Source organism: Physeter macrocephalus, chromosome 14 (genome assembly GCF_002837175.3).
Source record: "Physeter macrocephalus isolate SW-GA chromosome 14, ASM283717v5, whole genome shotgun sequence".
Lineage (NCBI taxonomy): Eukaryota > Metazoa > Chordata > Mammalia > Artiodactyla > Physeteridae > Physeter > Physeter macrocephalus.
Window position 1 is genome coordinate 44,328,686 of NC_041227.1, and position 18,148 is coordinate 44,346,833.

At 42.5% G+C, this 18,148-nt stretch overlaps 1 protein-coding gene across 3 annotated transcripts in view; it reads right to left on the reverse strand.

Moving 5' to 3' along the window:
• Positions 1-18,148, reverse strand: part of CFAP61 (cilia and flagella associated protein 61) — a 259,559-nt gene that overhangs the window by 146,192 nt on the left and 95,219 nt on the right. The window contains exon 14 of one of the 3 annotated variants that reach the window (XM_028500039.1): positions 4,635-4,761. The exons of the other annotated variants lie outside the window; for them this stretch is intronic. Coding sequence (XP_028355840.1) covers positions 4,635-4,761 — 127 coding nt within the window. The remainder of the gene's footprint in view (positions 1-4,634; positions 4,762-18,148) is intronic. 3 annotated transcript variants of the gene reach the window in all.

Here is an 18,148-nt window from a genome sequence, read left to right on the forward strand (position 1 = left end):
TACAGTCTTCAGAAAAAGGAGACATTCATCCTAAATAAGTAAAAATGAAACTTCAAAAGAGGCATTGTGTGCTAATTCACGAGAGGAAAAGCCACGATCAAGAGAAGTAGTATCCACTTCACAATTTACCATTTCATCTCTGATCACTGCAATGCCAACTACTTGTTCTGCAACTTCGGCTACAAATGCCTGCAGTGGTGTTCCATCCTGACAAGAGAAGCAGATATTGTAAGACCCTAAAAAATATTGCTATTAGTGTTTCCATAAGCTGTCAATAAAGGGTTTCAACCGTGATCACATAAAGACAATGATAAAGCCACCATCCTATCACCACTTACATCTGGGCCAGGTAATAGGTTAAATGCCCTCTTTGTATGCATTTAACCCTCACTCCAACCCTCTGAAGTAAGTATTACCATTACACCTCTACTTCATTTACAAGAAAATAAGGCTTGGGAGGCTGCCTTGCCAAGATCTCCAGCTGGTACGGGATGGATCTATTGACTCAAACCACATTCCTTTGACTGGGAATCTGTTTTCTTTAGCATGACATCAGTGGTTCTCAAACACTGTCATGCCAGGCTCCCTGCGTCCTGAGGATGCTAAAGAGCTTTGGTTCATGTATGTAATATCTACCACTATTTTCTATATTAGAAATTAAAACTGAGAAAATTTTGAATTCTTTTATTAATTTTTGTTGAAGTTATTAATTAAAGCACATGTTTTAGTTTGAGAAAAATATTTAGAGAGAAGAGTAGCATTGTTTCATATTTTTGAAAATCTCTTGAATATCTGGCTTAATGGAAGACAGCTGGATTCTCACACCTACTTCTGTATTGTATTCAATCTGTTGTAACATGTTATTTTGGTTGAAATATATGCCAAAAAAATCTGTCTTTACAAAGATACGTAGTTGGTAAAGGGAGAAGTATTTAAATAATATTTTCAGATAATTATGGATATTCTCCTTTGATGCGCCACCAAAACTCAACATGTAGTTAAGTAGTGTTTTAAAGATAAGTTGCAATGTGGCTCTGAAACCATGTCAGTGAACTTTGTATACCCTACTACATTAAAATTTATTGGTCTCTTTTGCACTTTGAATCTTTTACCCATGCATAATTTTGTAACATCATGTACTGTCTATCTGGAAAATACTGATTCTCCAAGCTTTGCAGATTTTCCAAATGTTGACCTATTTCATTACAAAATATCAAAACATTGCATTTGGTAATATCACCACCAGTCTCATCAGAAAAAGTTTTTTTAAGTTTTGGGAAGCTGTCAAGCTCATGATGGCAGATACTGACTTTCTAAAAGTCTAATTTTTCCTTGAAAGCGTGGACTTTATCATGGGGGAACACATGCTGTCAGTTGTTTCTTTGGAGTGACACTCTCACCTCATTCATTTTTAAGAAAAATTCTGCCAACTCCCCAGGACTGAATTACCATATTTTGTCTGCCAGCTGTTCTGTGACAACGGTGCTGCTTCAGCCTGCAATTCAAACAACCGCAGAAACATTTTTCTTGAAACAACCAATATACTTCAGTCTGCAGCCAAGAGCGGTGTGTGCACATCTCATTTTGCTACACAGAATACTGCAAATACATGTATGTACTCAAGGGCTAAGACTCAGTAAGTTAATGTTTACATTAACAGCTTCAAGGGAATGTTTACAGTTTCAAGGGAAACTGGCTTTTCCTTTTTTTTGAATTTTAATTAAAATGTCTATGGAGATTCACCAGCAGTTGTAAAAAACAATATAGAGAGATTCCTCCTACACTTTGCCCAGTATCCCATAATGGTAACCTTTGCAAAACACTAGTATCATACGACAAGCAGGGAACCCACATTGATGCCACTTCGCGTGCGTGCGTGTGCGCGCGTGTGTGTATTAAGATCTATGCAATTTTATCCCCTGTGTAGGTTCATATGTCCGCCACTGCAGTCAAGATACTGAACAGTTCCAACACAAGGATCTCTTGGGTTGCCTATTATACCACACCCATCTGCCTCCTGCCCCACTTCCATCCTTAACCCTGGCAACAAACGATCTGTTCTCCAGTTCTAAAATGTTGTCATTTCAAAAATGTCATATAAGTGAAATCATACAGTATGTAACCTCCAGGGACTGGCTTATTTTTCCATTTAGCATAATTCTCTGGACATCCACCCAAGCTGATGTATGAATCAACAGTGCATTCCTGAACAGTATGGAGGGTCCCTAAAAAACTAAAAGTAGAACTACCATATGATCCAGCAATCCCACTTCTGGGCATATATCCAGAAAAGATGAAAACTCTAATTTGAAAAGATACATTCACCCCAATGTTCACAGCAGCACTATTGACAACAGCCACGACATGGAAGCAATCTAAATGTCCACCAACAGATGAATGGATAAAGAAGATGTGGTACATATATACAATGGAATATTACTCAGCCATAAAAAGAATGAAATTTTGCCATTTGCAGCAACATGGATGGACCTAGAGATTACCATAGTAAGTGAAGTAAATCAGAGAAAGACAAATACCATATGATATCGCTTATTTGTGGAATCTAAAAAAAATGATACAAATGAACTTATTTACAAAACAGAAACAGACTCACAGACATGGAAAACAATCTTATGGTTACTAAAGGGGAAAGGGGAGGGAGGGATAAATTAAGAGTCTGGGATTAACAGATACACACTACTTACTATATATAAAATATATAAACAACAAGGACTTACTGTATAGATACACATATATTTATCTGAATCACTTTGCTGTACCTGAAACTAACACAACATTATAAATCAACTACACTTAAACAAACAAACAAACAAAATCCGTGCATCCCTTTGCACTGCTGAGCACTATTACATGGCATGGAATTGCCACAGTTCACCCTACCCATTCCCCTGTTGGAGGACACCTGGGCTGATTCCAGCTGCTATGAACATTTGTGACAAGTCTTCATTTCTCTGCGATAAATGCTCAGAGATGATTGTTGCATTTTTATTTTGTTTTTTAAGAAACAGCCAAAATGTTCTCCAGAGCAGGGGTACCATTTCACACTCCCACCAGCAACATAGGAGTGATCCAATTTCCCCGCACCTTCACCAGACCTGAGTGGTGGTGTCACTCTTCTTTGTTTTAGCCATTCTCCTGGTGCACAGTGACATCGCGTTGTGGGTTTTCTGTTCGTGTTGTTGCTGTGAGTGCATCGCAGCAAACTCGAAGACCACTGGGACATTTGGTGACACTGCCTCGATCCACATTGAGGTCCCTGAGGTTTTGCCCACCATTGCCTTTCCGCTGAATATCAATTCAGCGGAAAAGGAAAATAATTTCTTACTCTTATTTTGAGCATAGTTTTTACCTCATAGACTCCCTGCATGTGTCTTGGAGACCCCTGTGTCAGTGAGCCAGGAGGGAAGGAACAAACAAAAAAGAAACAAAGAGACCAAGACAAACCAAAACAAAAAAAAACATGTGCTGGAGGGAAGTTTTACTTTAATTCAATGCCTTTATAAATATTAAACATCTCACCACGTTTAGTGTTTGTTGTCTCCCTCTTGATGAGTTTAAAATTAACTGAGAGGTTTATCCAAAAGAGCCCATAACTGGGAACTCGCCAGATGACCCCAGAGGTAGAATGAAGAAATACATTGAGGTATATTCATGCAATGAAGTATCAATACTTTACAGCACAATGTGCATGAATCTCACAATCATTGCTGAGCAAAAGAGGCTAGATGTCAGAAAACACACTGTATGATCCCTTTAAATAAAGCTCAAAAGCCAGGCATCTATGATCTTAGAAGTCAAGGTGATACTAACTGGGGGAAGAGTGACTAAATGAGAGCTTGAAAGGGACTTCCAGTGGGCTGGGGTCAGTCTGTTTCCTGAAACAGGTGCTCGTTATGTGGCGTATTCAAACTGTGAAAGCCATCAAACTTTTTATTGGTTATGCTTCAGTGAAAAAAACTTTTTAATAAAATTCGTCAAAAACTAATTAAGCATTTCCCTAGCTACATGCACTGTTCCATGTCTGGTGAAGTTAACTGGCCTGGTCCTTAAGAAAGCAGCGATGATGTAAGGACCACTGCTAGCTTGCCCTCTGCAATGGCAAAAGTACAGTACACTTACTGTACTAGAAAGAGAACCCAGCATTGGTCATACAGGATCTTCCCAGCCAATCCGATCCTTGAGGATGCAGCTGGCATCCTCAAGGGTATGGACAGACCCATCATCCAGAAGGGGAAAATGGGGTGCTGCTGGGATGGGCACCAGGCACCCCACGGATCCGCTAACCTTGGTCAGATTTGCCTATTCCAAGCACTGAAATCTAATTTTGTTATATTTGTCTAGATCAAGTTCAAATTTTCTAGCCCCGTGATAAGAATTTAGGGCTTCTGATCAGCCCTCATAGGGCCACTAGTGAGAAGAACAGCCCCACTTCCTTAAACCTCAGTTTCCTTGCTCTTTCCTTCTCCCTCCCACCTTCCAACCCCACCTCCGTCGCTCCCCACCACACGATTCTCCAACTAGGCCCAAGGAAACTTCGGGGTTGAACGTACGTGGGTCATAATGGTCCCAAAACATGAGGAAAAGAAGCCAGTCTGGTCATAGCAGGTACTTACAGGGTCCCTGCGAGCCTCGTTGTACTGCTGTAAATCTTCCAATATGCTTTTACTCAGCATGAGGGTGCTGACGAGATTTTCAACACCAGGAGTATCCGAGAGAGTGGCTAATCTTATTTTAATGGTCCTGGGTGAGGAGAGACACATTTTCTTTTTCAGGATTAAGTACTAAAATACGTATTCCCTCCTCCACCCAAATGGAGACAGAATTGTAACAGATCACACTTATATAAAATAATATCTGGTAAAATATTTTTTATATAACATTGGGGTTTGATTAACTACAAAAGTAATTCTTCATTCTAGAAAACCTGGAAAACACACATTTAAAAAAGTGCAAACACTATAAATCAACTATACTTCAATTTTTAAAAATTTAAAAATAAAAATTAAAAAAGAAACAAGAACAAAGAAAACCCAAAGTCAGCAGAAGGAAGGAAATCATAAAGATCAGAGCAGAAATAAGTGAAATAGAAATGAAGAAAATAATAGCAAATATCAATAAAACTAAAAGTTTGTTCTTTGAGAAGATAAACAAAATTGATAAACCTTTAGCCAGACTCATCAAGAAAAAAAGGGAGAGGACTCAAATCAATAAAATTATAAATGAAAAAGGAGAAACCACAACTGACACCGCAGAAATACAAAGGATTATAAGAGACTACTACAAACGACTATATGCCAATAAAATGGACAATCTGGAAGAAATGGACAAATTCTTGGAAAGGTACAATTTTCCAAGACTGAACTAGGAAGAATTAGAAAATATAAGCCGACCTATCACAACTAATGAAAATGAAACTGTAGCGCAGTGGTTGAGTGGTGGCGCAGTGGTTGAGAGTCCGCCTGCCGATGCAGGGGACACGGGTTCGTGCCCCGGTCCGGAAAAATCCCACATGCCGCAGAGCAGCTAGGCCCGTGAGCCATGGCCGCTGAGCCTGCGCGTCTGGAGCCTGTGCTCCACAACGGGAGAGGCCACAACAGTGAGAGGCCCGCGAACCGCAAAAAAAAAAAAAAAAAAAAATCTTCCAACAAACAAAAGCCCAGGACCAGATGGCTTCACAGGTGAATTCTATCAAACATTTAGAGAAAAGCTAAAGCCCATCCTTCCCAAATTCTTCCCAAAAATTGCAGAGGGAGGAACACTCCCAAATTCGTTCTACAAAGCCACCATCACCCTGATACCAAAACCAGACAAAGATATCACAAAAAAAGAAAATTACAGGTCAATATCACTGCTGAATATAGATGCAAAAATCGTGAACAGAATACTAGCAAAAGAATCCAACAACACATTAAAAGGATCATACACCATGAGCAAGTGGGATTTATCCCAGGAACGCAACGATTCTTCAATATACACAAACCAATCAACATGATACACCATATTATCAAATTAAGGAATAAAACCATATGATCATCTAAATAGACAAGGAAAAAGCTTTTGACAAAATACAACACCCATTTATGATAAAAACTCTCCAGAAAATGGGCATAGAGGGAATCTACCTCAACATAATAAAGGCCATATATGACAAACCCACAGCAAACATCATACTAAATGGTGAAAAACTGAAAGCATTTCCACTAAGATCAGGAACAGCACAAGGCTGTTGACTCTTGCCACTCTTATTCAACATAGTTTTGGAAGTCCTAGCCATGGAAATCAGAGAAGAAAAAGAAATAAAAGGAATACAAATTGGAAAAGAAGAAGTAAAACTGTCACTGTTTGCAGATGACATGATACTATACAAAGAAAATCCTAAAGATGCCACTATAAAACTACTAGAACTAATCAATGAAATTTGGTAAGGTTGTGGGATACAAAGTTAGTACACAGAAATCTCTTGCATTCCTATACACTAACAATGAAAAATCAGAAAGAGAAATTAAGGAAACAATCCCATTTACCACTGCAAAAAAAAAAAAGAATAAAATACCTAGGAATAACCTACCTAAGGAGGCAAAAGACTTGTACTCAGAAAACTATAAAACACTGATGAAAGAAATCTAAGATGACATAAACAGATGGAGAAATATGCAACATCATACTAAATGGTGAAAAACTGAAAGCATTTCCACTAAGATCAGGAACAGCACAAGGCTGTTGACTCTTGCCACTCTTATTCAACATAGTTTTGGAAGTCCTAGCCATGGAAATCAGAGAAGAAAAAGAAATAAAAGGAATACAAATTGGAAAAGAAGAAGTAAAACTGTCACTGTTTGCAGATGACATGATACTATACAAAGAAAATCCTAAAGATGCCACTATAAAACTACTAGAACTAATCAATGAAATTTGGTAAGGTTGTGGGATACAAAGTTAGTACACAGAAATCTCTTGCATTCCTATACACTAACAATGAAAAATCAGAAAGAGAAATTAAGGAAACAATCCCATTTACCACTGCAAAAAAAAAAAAGAATAAAATACCTAGGAATAACCTACCTAAGGAGGCAAAAGACTTGTACTCAGAAAACTATAAAACACTGATGAAAGAAATCTAAGATGACATAAACAGATGGAGAAATATGCCATATTCTTGGATTGGAAGAATCAATATTGTGAAAATGACTATACTACCCATAGCAATCTACAGATTCAATGCAATCCCTATAGAACTACCAATGGCATTCTTCACAGAATTAGAACAAAAAATTTTACAATTTGTATGGAAACACAAAAGACCCCAAATAGCCAAAGCAATCTTGAGAAAGAAAAACGGAGCTGGAGGAATCAGGCTCCCCAACTTTAAACTATACTACAAAGCTATAGTAATCAAGGCAGTATGGTACTGGCACCAAAACAGAAATATAGATCAATGGTATGGGATAGAAAGCCCAGAGATAAACCCAGGCATATATGGTCACCGAATTTATGACTAAGGAGGCAAGAACATACAATGGAGAAAAGACAGCCTCTTCAATAAGTAGTGTTGGGAAAACTGGACAGCTACATGTAAAAGAATGAAATTAGAATGCTACCTAACACCATGCACAAAAATAAACTGAAAATGGATTAAAGACCTAAATCTAAGATCGGACACTATAAAACTCTTAGAGGGAAACATAGGGAAAACACTCTTTGACGTAAATCACAGCAAAGGGAACACGGGTTTGTGCCCCGGTCCGGGAAGATCCCACATGCCGCGGAGTGGCTGGGCCCGTGAGCCATGGCCGCTGAGCCTGCGTGTCCGGAGCCTGTGCTCCGCAACGGGAGAGGCCACAGCAGTGAGAGGCCCGCGTACCACAAAAAAATAAAAAATAAAAAAATAAAAATAAAAATAAAAATCTACAAACAATAAATGCTGGAGAGGATGTGGAGAAAAGGGAACCCTTTCGCACTGTTGGTGGGATGTAAATTGGTATAGCCACTATGGAGAACAGTATGGAGGTTCCTTAAAAATCTAAAAATAGAACTACCATATGACCCAGCAATCCCACTACTGGACGTATACCCTAAGAAAACCATAATTCAAAAGGACACATGTACCCCAGTGTTCATTGCAGCACTATTTACAATAGCCAGGACATGAAACAACCTAAATGTCCAATGATAGATGAATGGATAAAGAAGATGTGGTACATATATACAATGGAGTATTACTCAGCCATATAAAGGAAAGAAATTGGGTGATTTGTAGAGATGTGGATAGACCTAGAGACGGTCATACAGAGTGAAGTAAGCCAGAAAGAGAAAAACAAATATTGTATATTAACGCATATATGTGGAATCTAGAAAAATGGTACAGATGAACCTATTTGTAGGGCAGGAATACAGACGTAGATGGAGAGAACAGACACGTGGACACAGTGGGGGAAGCGTGGGGGGGACGAATTGGGAGATTAGGTTTGACATAAATACACTACCATGTGTAAAACAGATAGCTAGTGGGAACTTGCTGTACAGTGCAGGGAGCTCAGCTCAGTGCTCTGTGACAACCTAGATGGGTGGGATGGTGGGGTGGGGAGGGAGGTCCAACAGGGAGGGGATATAGGTATACACATAGCTGATTCACTTCATTGTACAGTAGAAACTAACACAACGTTGTAAAGCAATTTTACTACAATTAAAAAATAATTTTAAAATGAAAATTTTAAAAGTACAAAGAATAAGGTTAAAAAAAATCACTGACTATACCCATTAACCAGACAACACAATGTCACACTTTAAATTTATTTAATTTAAAATGTTCAGCACCATGCTTTATGTCACATTTACATTGTACATAAAGCCAAATTCTTCCCCCAGTTTTCAAAGTATGTTAAGAAGTTAAAAAAATTACACTGAACCCAGGCGGGCTTCATGAGTCTCAAAATTCTTACTAATTTTATTTTTGATTTCGTGTGTTTACGTGAAGTCAAGTAGGACAGTGGAGCACGTCTGGGGCTTGGAGCCTTGGTTCACATGTGGTACCCACCTTGCACCAGCACCCGTGATGGTTTCTCCCCCATCTGTACCTTGCCCCTGGCACCTCCCCGTCCCTGCCCTGTGACTGCTGCCACCCTCTGCCAGGGGTGACGACTGGGTTGCATCGGGGAGCCCCATGTTGAGCCATCCCGCTCCACCCTCACTGGGGTCCTGGACACGGGCATGGGGAGGACCGGGGTCAGGTGTGTGCCCCTGGAGTCTAATCAGAGCAGGGCGGTGGCCATCCTCACCCAGGGTCCCCACTCAGGGCAGGCAGTGCCATGCTGTGTTCGGCTGGCAACTCAGTGTGGAACTCTAGCCCACCCCGTACCCAGGTATGTAGGGCATGCTGGTGCCTGTTTGCCACGGGATGGAGCCGTGGGCCCATGCGAGGGGGAAATGACCTCTCCACCTTAGGCTGGAGACCCACATTTTCGTTTTGTAATGGGCCCTGCATATGATGTAGGGTTCATATAATGCATGCTCTCCAGTCATTGGGGTGTTATTACCAAATAGAGCAGGGCTACTCCTCCTACTATTAATAAAGTGAAATACTCTAACTACTTAGCTTTCACTTGTAGTGAATATTTGTGCCAACATTTTAATGCATGCTTCCGTTCTATGGACAAAGCAGCATATTTGCCAAGAACAATCTACATCTATAATTAACTGATACAAAGATGATCAATTTACTATCACATTAATAATACAAATAGTATGAGCAATTTTTAAGTGTTTAAAAATTGTTACCTTACCTATGTGTAAGGTAAGAACTTGATTCTGATATGGCCACCTTATGCCAAAATCTAGTTCAGATGAATTAAAGATATAAATGTAAAAAACAAGACCACAAAAGTACTAGGAAAATACCCAAGGGAATTAAGACCACATGTTCACAGGAAACCTTGTTCGTGAATGTTCGTAGCCACATTATCCATAATAGTTCCCAAAATGGAAAGAATCCAAACGTCCATCAACTTCTGAAGGGATAAACAATATGTGGTCTATCCATACACTGGAATATTATTCAGCCACAAAAGGGAATGAAGTACTGACACAGGCTACAGCAGGGATGAACCCTGAAAAGTGAAAGAAGGCCACATACTGTTTCATTCCATTTATATGAGATTCCCAGAATAGGCAAGTGTATAGAGACAGGATGTAGATTAGCTGCTGGGGGCTGGGGGGGACAAGGGGACAGGGGTGACTGCAGCATGGGTAAGGGGTATCCTTTGGAATGATGAATTGTGAATGTACTAAAAACAACAGAATTGTACACTCTGAGTGGGTGAATTGTATAGTGTGAATTATACCTCAATAAAGTTGTTACAAAATACACATATATACAATACCAAAGAAAGATGAAGGGAAAAGGACAGGGGAATGGCAATGAAGAGCCAAAAAAATAAGCTGGCGCGGCAAATAATATCAGGTAAGTTAGACCCTAAGGCAAAAAGCATTATGAGGAAAAGAGGGTCTTTAACTATAAAAGTAAAAGTTCACTAGGAAGATATAACAATATCAAATCTGTAGAGATCTAACAATATAATTTCAGAATACTGAATTTAAAAACTGACATAACTATGACAAGAATATGATGAATTCCACCATCATATTGCTAGAGTTTGAGACACTTTGCTCACAAATTGGTATCGGGCAAAAGATTTAAAATACTACTGAAGATATGGATAAAGTTAATCTAAAGGATCTTGCGTCTCCCAAATGAAAACACCTGGCCCTCTACCCGTCACCTCGCTCTTACCATCCCAGAGCCTCTGGCAGCTGCCTTAGTCAACGGCTGCTCCATCCTTCCTGTGGTTCAGGCCCAAAGCCTTGGCTTAGTCTTGGTTCTCTTTCTCGCACGCCTCACTTCCCGGAAGCACGTCAGCTGGCTCGCCCTGAAAATGCACCCAGGACCCAACCACTTCACATGACCTCGGATGCTGGTGCAGCCACCAGTACCTCTTGCCTGGGCTGTTGCAGCAGCACCGTGATGGGTCTTCCTCACTCCCACCTCTGCCCCCTGACAATCCATCCTCAACAAAGCAGGTAGAGTGACGCTTATAAAATGCTAATCATTACTTTCCTGGTGGTGCAGTGGTTAAGAACCCACTTGCCAAGGCAGGGGACACGGGTTCGATCCCTGGTCTGGGAAGATCCCACATGTCGTGGAGCAGCTAAGTCCATGCGCCACAACTACTGAGCCTGTGCTCTAGAGCCTGCGAGCCACAACTATTGAGCCCGTGCGCCACAACTACTGAAGGCCACACACCCCAGAGCCCGCAAGCTGCAACTGCTGAAGCCTGTGAGCTCTAGGGCCTGCATGCCACAACTACTGAGCCTGTGTGCTGCAACTATAGAAGCCCATGTGCCTAGAGCCCATGCTCCACAACGAGAGAAGCCACCGCAATGAGAAGCCCACGCACCGCAATGAAGAGTAGCCCCCGCTCGCCGCAAGTAGCGAAAGCCCCAGTGCAGCAACGAAGACCCAACACAGGCCAAAAAAGTTAATAAATAAAAAGCTAAGTCAGATCATACCACTCTTCTACTCAAATCCCAGTAAATGCGGGGTTTTAAGCTCTTTTATGCCAAGGACCCCTCTCAGAAAAGTGTTTTTAAATGCACAAAATAAAATATGTAGGATTATACTCTATGGCCTCATTAAACGACATAACTCAGCAGTGATCTAATAATCTCCATACTTTTGCTGTATAAATGAGCATAGGCCTTAAGCAACATTTGCAGATATCTGCAAATCCCACGATATGACAGGATAGGAAAATACCTGTTGTTTCAACGGAAGAGAAAGTTACAGGTGCTACTGATACTATTGTGGTTTGTTGCCTACTTTTACAATGGAAGGAAATGCTAGATTTTAGTTAAGCCTTAATAAAAATAAAGATGCGGTTTTCTCCTGAATTCTCCCCGTGGACCAAGGTTAAGGGCCTCAGCAATGATTCCCAAAGTCCTAGGATGGCTGAGCACCCCTCCTCTGGGATCTCTCCTCTGACTCATCTCGTATTTTTCTCCATAGTACTTCCTACCTTCTGTTTATTTTGTTCATTGCTTGTCCCCTCTCACTAAAGTAAAACTTCATGAGGATAAGAATTTGGGTCTGTTTGCTCACTGCCACCTCCCCTTGGCCAGACCAACACCTGGCACATAGTAGGTGCTCAAGCAACAGCTGTTGAATGAGTGAATTATACAGCTTGCATGTAGATGGCCGGAGCATTTCCGCCAGTCTTCTGTGCATGACAAATGCTACAACTGAGTTATTAAGAGTGTTGGGGGAGCCACTGTGCAGGCCTTTGCTCTCTGGGATGTGGGCATCGTCCCCCTCCACCCTACCCTCCCCGAGCCAGGCTCACAGCTCAGACCACATCATGGTCCACTCTGAAAGCCCAGGGCTCTTCCTAGCGCACAGCAGTGCTCACATGTTCAAAGGGAAAGGGGCCATTTTACTGCCAAGTATCACAAAAACTCAAATGTTATTTCGTTAGTTTGTCCTTGAAAATCTACTGTCGATTAGGGAACACAACCATTTTGTGTTATATTGTGAAGCTCTCATCTCTGCTACTTACATTTGCCAAAGAAGAGTGTTTCACAATTTACATGAAAGTTCCTGGACTTTCAGGGGAGGACTGAGCAGCAGCGGCATGTCTGTGCCCTGCTCTAAGGCCATGCTGTCCAGTCTGGAGGCCACAAGCCACATGTGGCTGCTGAGCGTTGAAAGGTAGCATCTCTGGATCCAGATGTGCTGTCCATGCAAGATACCCACTGAATTCTGCAGACTTGGCCCCAAACGAGAATGTAGACGATCTCACTGATACTTTTTTATACTGACTATATTTGAAAGCAATAATATTTTAACTACAAAGGGTTAACTGATAAATATTACAATTAGTTTTGCCTACTTCTTTTTGATTTTTAAATTACTGAGGCTATTAGAACACTTAAAATCACATACTCGGCGGCTCACTCCATAGTTCTACTGGAAAAGGCTGCTCTCTATTGCTTCGTGTTTGCCTCTGAATGCTATTTTTCAATTGTTTTCTGCTTAGCTTAAAAAGCAGAATGTAGTTTTGCTCCACAAGTGACCTCTTCACCAGGGCTTTAAGGCAAGTGGCTGGTGTGGATATGACCTGCTTACACATTGGGAGCCTGTTAGTTCTGCTTTTACCAGGAATAAGATGATGAGGACCTGGAGACGGCAAAAGGGAAACTGTGGCAATAGGTATGTGTCCTAATTGCTTTTATGTGGCAATTGACAGGAGCACCCAGAAAAAGAGAAAAATGAATATGCATAAGAAACAGATCCTCAATTAAAATGCATGCCTTGAAAATCAACGATTCAAGCGGCTTTATTGAGAATAACTCAGTCAGTCATTCTGACTCAGTCAGCCAGACGCTGACTCAACATTCACTGCGTGTCCAGCATGTCCTGGGTGTTGGGAACAAGACAGTCCACAATGCCTTCCCTCGTGGAGCTGACCTACTATTGATTCCAGAACTATCTTCAGAGAAGTAATTCTGAAAGCCCTTCAAGTTTTACATGATGAGAATGAGGTTAGAAATGGACGGGGAGTTACGCAGACCTCAGTCCGTGTTTTAGCCATAGAGGGCCTCTGGAAAAATAAAATGACTTCAAAAGAAAGTTGTAGCAGAAACTAACACAACATTGTAAAGCAATTATACTCCAATAAAGATGTTAAAAAAAAAAGTTGTAAGGATGCTTAGTGTTCTATTCTCAACATGTGTGATCCTTAATTAAAATGAAATATTCTTGAAATATACATGGATGTCACACACACATGCACACACAAAAAGGAGACTGCATTTATTGTCAAATTATCGAGCAGCTATCTTTATTTCTTGCCATATTTTCAGATAAATCATAAAGATTAAGAATAGTCAATTGAGGGTTTACAAAATGATGCCAAGACCTTCTGTGGAATGAACTTTTAATGTGCTAAATAAATATCCAAAGAGACAAAGTTCATTTTGATGTTTACATATCAGAACTGGGGCCTGGCGGGACTGAAACAGATGGCAGGCCCACCAGATATACCTAAACGTGGTCCCACTTTCACCTCTCCACACGTTTGGAATGAGGAGTTTCTGATCTTCATTCTTTCATTATAACCTCTATACTGAGCCCCTTCCTCTCTCCCATAACCAGGTGCAGAACCGGAAAGGAAACCACGCCCCCAGCTCCCACCTGTTATACAGGTCACCTTGCACGACCTTCCTGGAACACATGCTCAGTCACCAGGATGGTTTAGCCATTCTTTCCTCAAGGGCTCACATGTGGTTCTAAAGCCGCCTTGAATCAGAGAGGCACTTTGCTGTGGCTGTCCTCATCCATCCACAGGGCTTCCTCCAGCCACAGAAAAAGCAAGGTCTCCTGAGGGGTCCTGCGTGGGAATCCCTCGTTTCCCGACCCTTCCCCGTGGTCCTTCACCTCCCCACGGCACTACTCTCTCACACGTCCTCCCTTTGATGTGCTTGGATGCCTCAGGAAATGTAGCCTCTCCATGAAGAAATGATGTCGCCCTTGCCCACTGGTCCCTTCTTGGGTCTGGAAAGTTTTGCTTCCCAGGAGTTTTTCTTCTCCTGCTTTTGGCAGACTCTGGCCTCAAAGGTCAGAATTTATAGCATTTAATCAGACTGCATGCATAACAAAATAGAAAATCATACATAAAAATAGAAGGGAAAAGATTTAACAGTTGATTTTTCGACCCTTTAAGTTGAACGAATGAATGATTTTAGACACCTAGCAGTCTATGTGTGTGTCATCCCTCGGCCTTGCAGAATATAGGGCAATTTTTTGATGCCAGTAAATTAAAACTAAATGATGGAAAGAAGAAAAAGTGATTTGAGTCTTTCTGAATTCCAAAGGAGTGATCTATGTAACAGAAACATAAAAAAATTCGACAGCCATCAGCATTTCAGTTTAATCCAAACAACAAAACAAAACAGTAACCACAAAATAAAGTTTCTCTTGCCTTCTCTTCAAGGAAGCCGATTAAAAGCACCAGAAAGACCGATATCCCTAAAACACCCTCCATGACAACATGAGCCCAAAATAGGTATAACGGTGACGTCCTAGAAAAAGATGATAACCAGGCATGAGTGAGTCACCCACGGAAAAACACATAAAACAAAAACACTCAGGGAAGGAAACATTTAAAAGCCAACTACCTAAGGGCATTTTTATTTGCTGAGCAAAGTTGACAACTGGTGGTATGACTCAACTTAGCTGTCAATATTTATTCACAGAAAATCATTTCTGGCACAGTAAATATCAGTTGGATGACTAAGTTCTAAACATAGTCCCCTAAATTAAAAATGGCAAATTTCAGAAAAACATGGTTTGGAAGGGCAGGAAGATGGAATAAGTGGCTGGTTCACCCAAATGTGTCCTCGGCTCATGAATAAGGAAGGAGGAGAGCCAGGGTGATGATGAGGGACGGACAGCAGAAGGAAAAGGAAAGAGGCTCTTGTGCTCCACACGCCAGCCTCAGGATACATGCGAAAACACCCCAGAGACCACTCAGTGAAGTACAGTGTTAAAAGGCATTCAGTTCATGCACATTCCAAATGAAAGCTAACATAAATATTGAGAACCGTCCTCTCAAAGACCAGCAGCCACAAAGGAAACGAGAGGGGCCCTCGCGGGGAATCTGTTGACGAGAGAGGTAGCATTGCTAGCGACTGAGTTAGTGATCTGTCCCCGTGCTCAGCAGCATGGCCAAAGGGCAGGTGACAGACACAAATATAACTTCCCAAGGGAAGAGGAACGCGATCGGGTGGGAGACCAGGACACGAGGTCATGACATTTAGAGTAACCAAACTTAAGGGCATGAACGAGCCATCCCAAATGTCAAGAGAAGTGAAACAAAAACAATGGAAGGACATGATGTATTTTCAAGCCACGGCAGGAAAAGCGTGGGTGTGGAGGTCCGTGCCCACCTGGCTGTTCCCCTGCCTCCTTGCCCCCCACCCCGCCCCGCACCGGCATCTCTCATCCCTCTTCGCGGTCACCCTCACGCTTACACACGCTGTATCTTCTCGCTCTCCTTTCTTTACGTCTTTCTCCTCCACCTGGAGTGCAGGCACCATAAGGGCAAGGGTTTTTGTCGGTTTGGGTCACTTTTGCTTCCCCAGCACCTAGGATGGGGGCGGGCACATCCTGCACACTCAATGTCAAGTACAGGGTGAATGAGGGGGCGTGGGCCTGGGGCCTCTGGGAAAGAAAGCCCACCTGCAGCCAGCTCACCCCCTGTGGTGGTTAAAAGGTGTCAGCCATCAGGCCGACGTGAGGGACACCAACTTCAGGCTGGAACTGACACAGGGGAAGCAGAGTGGACACGGATAGAAGCCAGGACCCCGAAGATTCAAACCCCAAAGCCCTGCCCGTCTCCAGACCTCCCAGCTATGGAGGCCAATGACTGCCCTATGGCTGAAGCCATTCTGAGTTGGGGTTTCTTTTATTTCCAACTGAAAACATTTCCACTGATAATCTAAGTTTTAAAATTTCAAAAGATGGTTTTAGAAGAACTCATGTTGTGAGCAGCATGTTTATGAAAAGACAAGAATTAGATGCAATGTACAGCACAGGGAATATAGCCAATATTTTATAACTTTTATGGAGTATAATATATAAAAACATTGAATCACTATGTTGTATACCTGATACTAATGTAATATTGTAAGTCACCTATACTTCAATTTAAAAAAAATAATTAGAAAAAGATAAGAGAAATTAAAGCATTACTTTGTATTAGATAAAAATCCACAAGACTGCCATTGTTCAAATATTCTTATAAAATCTAGCCCGGGGTCTATTTATGCAATACAGAAGGGCCTTAAGAGCTCAACAGGAACTTGATTTAGATTCTTTCCAATACCAGAGTCTCTGGAGGGTTGCAGCCTTAAAGACAACGAAGGCTGACAGCGAAGGCAGACAACGAAGGCTGACAGCGAAGGCAGACAACGAAGGCAAACAATGCCTTTCCAGGCGGACATTTGATTTTCCTCCCAGGTGCAGAGCAGGGTTTGGCAGCGCGCGGCCTTCCGAGCCCGCTAGCGGTGCCTGCCTCCCGGGTGGGACCCGCCACAGCCCGCCTGCGACCGGCTCTGCTTAATTTACTCCACGGAAGCCCGCACGAGGCAACCAGCCTCCCGCCTCCAGTGCAGGTGGGGGAAGAGAAAAGGCCTTGGGCCCTGCGCCCTGACCCTGGGTACCGTGGGCTTGTGCCTTAGACCCAAGGTTGTCACTTTCAGCACCAAGTCTGTCAGGAAGACGGCAGTACAGCCGCCCACTAGCGCCGCCACCAGCAGCAGCATCCCAGCCTCAGCGGAGGCAGCGGAGGGAAGGCGAGCCCCAGCCAGCTCACTGCAGCAGCACCTATAGCCCCAGTGTTTGGTGTTCTGGATTTCTGACCTCCATAACTCTTTTTTACCTTAGTCATGAAGACACCTGTACTGTCTACTAAAAATCACATTGACTGGCAGAGCTTCAAGATGGCGGAAGAGTAAGACGTGGAGATCACTTTCCTCCCCACAAATACATCAGAAATACATCTACATGTGGAACGACTCCTACAGAACACCTACTGAACCCTGAGAAGACCTCAGACTTCCCAAAAGTCAAGAAACTCCCCACGTACCTGGGTAGGGCAAAAGAAAAAAGAATAAACAGAGACAAAAGAACAGGGACAGGACCTGCACCAGTGGGAGGGAGCTGTGAAGGAGGAAAGGTTTCCACACACTAGAAGCCCCTTCGCGGGCGCAGACTGCCAGTGGCGGAGGGGGGAAGCTTCGCAGCCGCGAGGAGAGCACAACAACAGGGTGCGGAGGGAAAAGCGGAGAGATTCCCGCACAGAGGATCGGTGCCGACCAGCACTCACCAGCCTGACAGGATTGTCTGCTTGCCCACTGGGGCGGGCGGGGGCTGGGAGCTGAGGCTCAGGCTTCTGTCGGATCCCAGGGAGAGGACTGGCGGCGTGAACACAGCCTGAAGGGGGCCAGTGCGCCACGGCTAGCCGGGAGGGAGTCCGGGAAAAGTCTGGAGCTACCGAAGAGGCAAGAGACTTTTTCT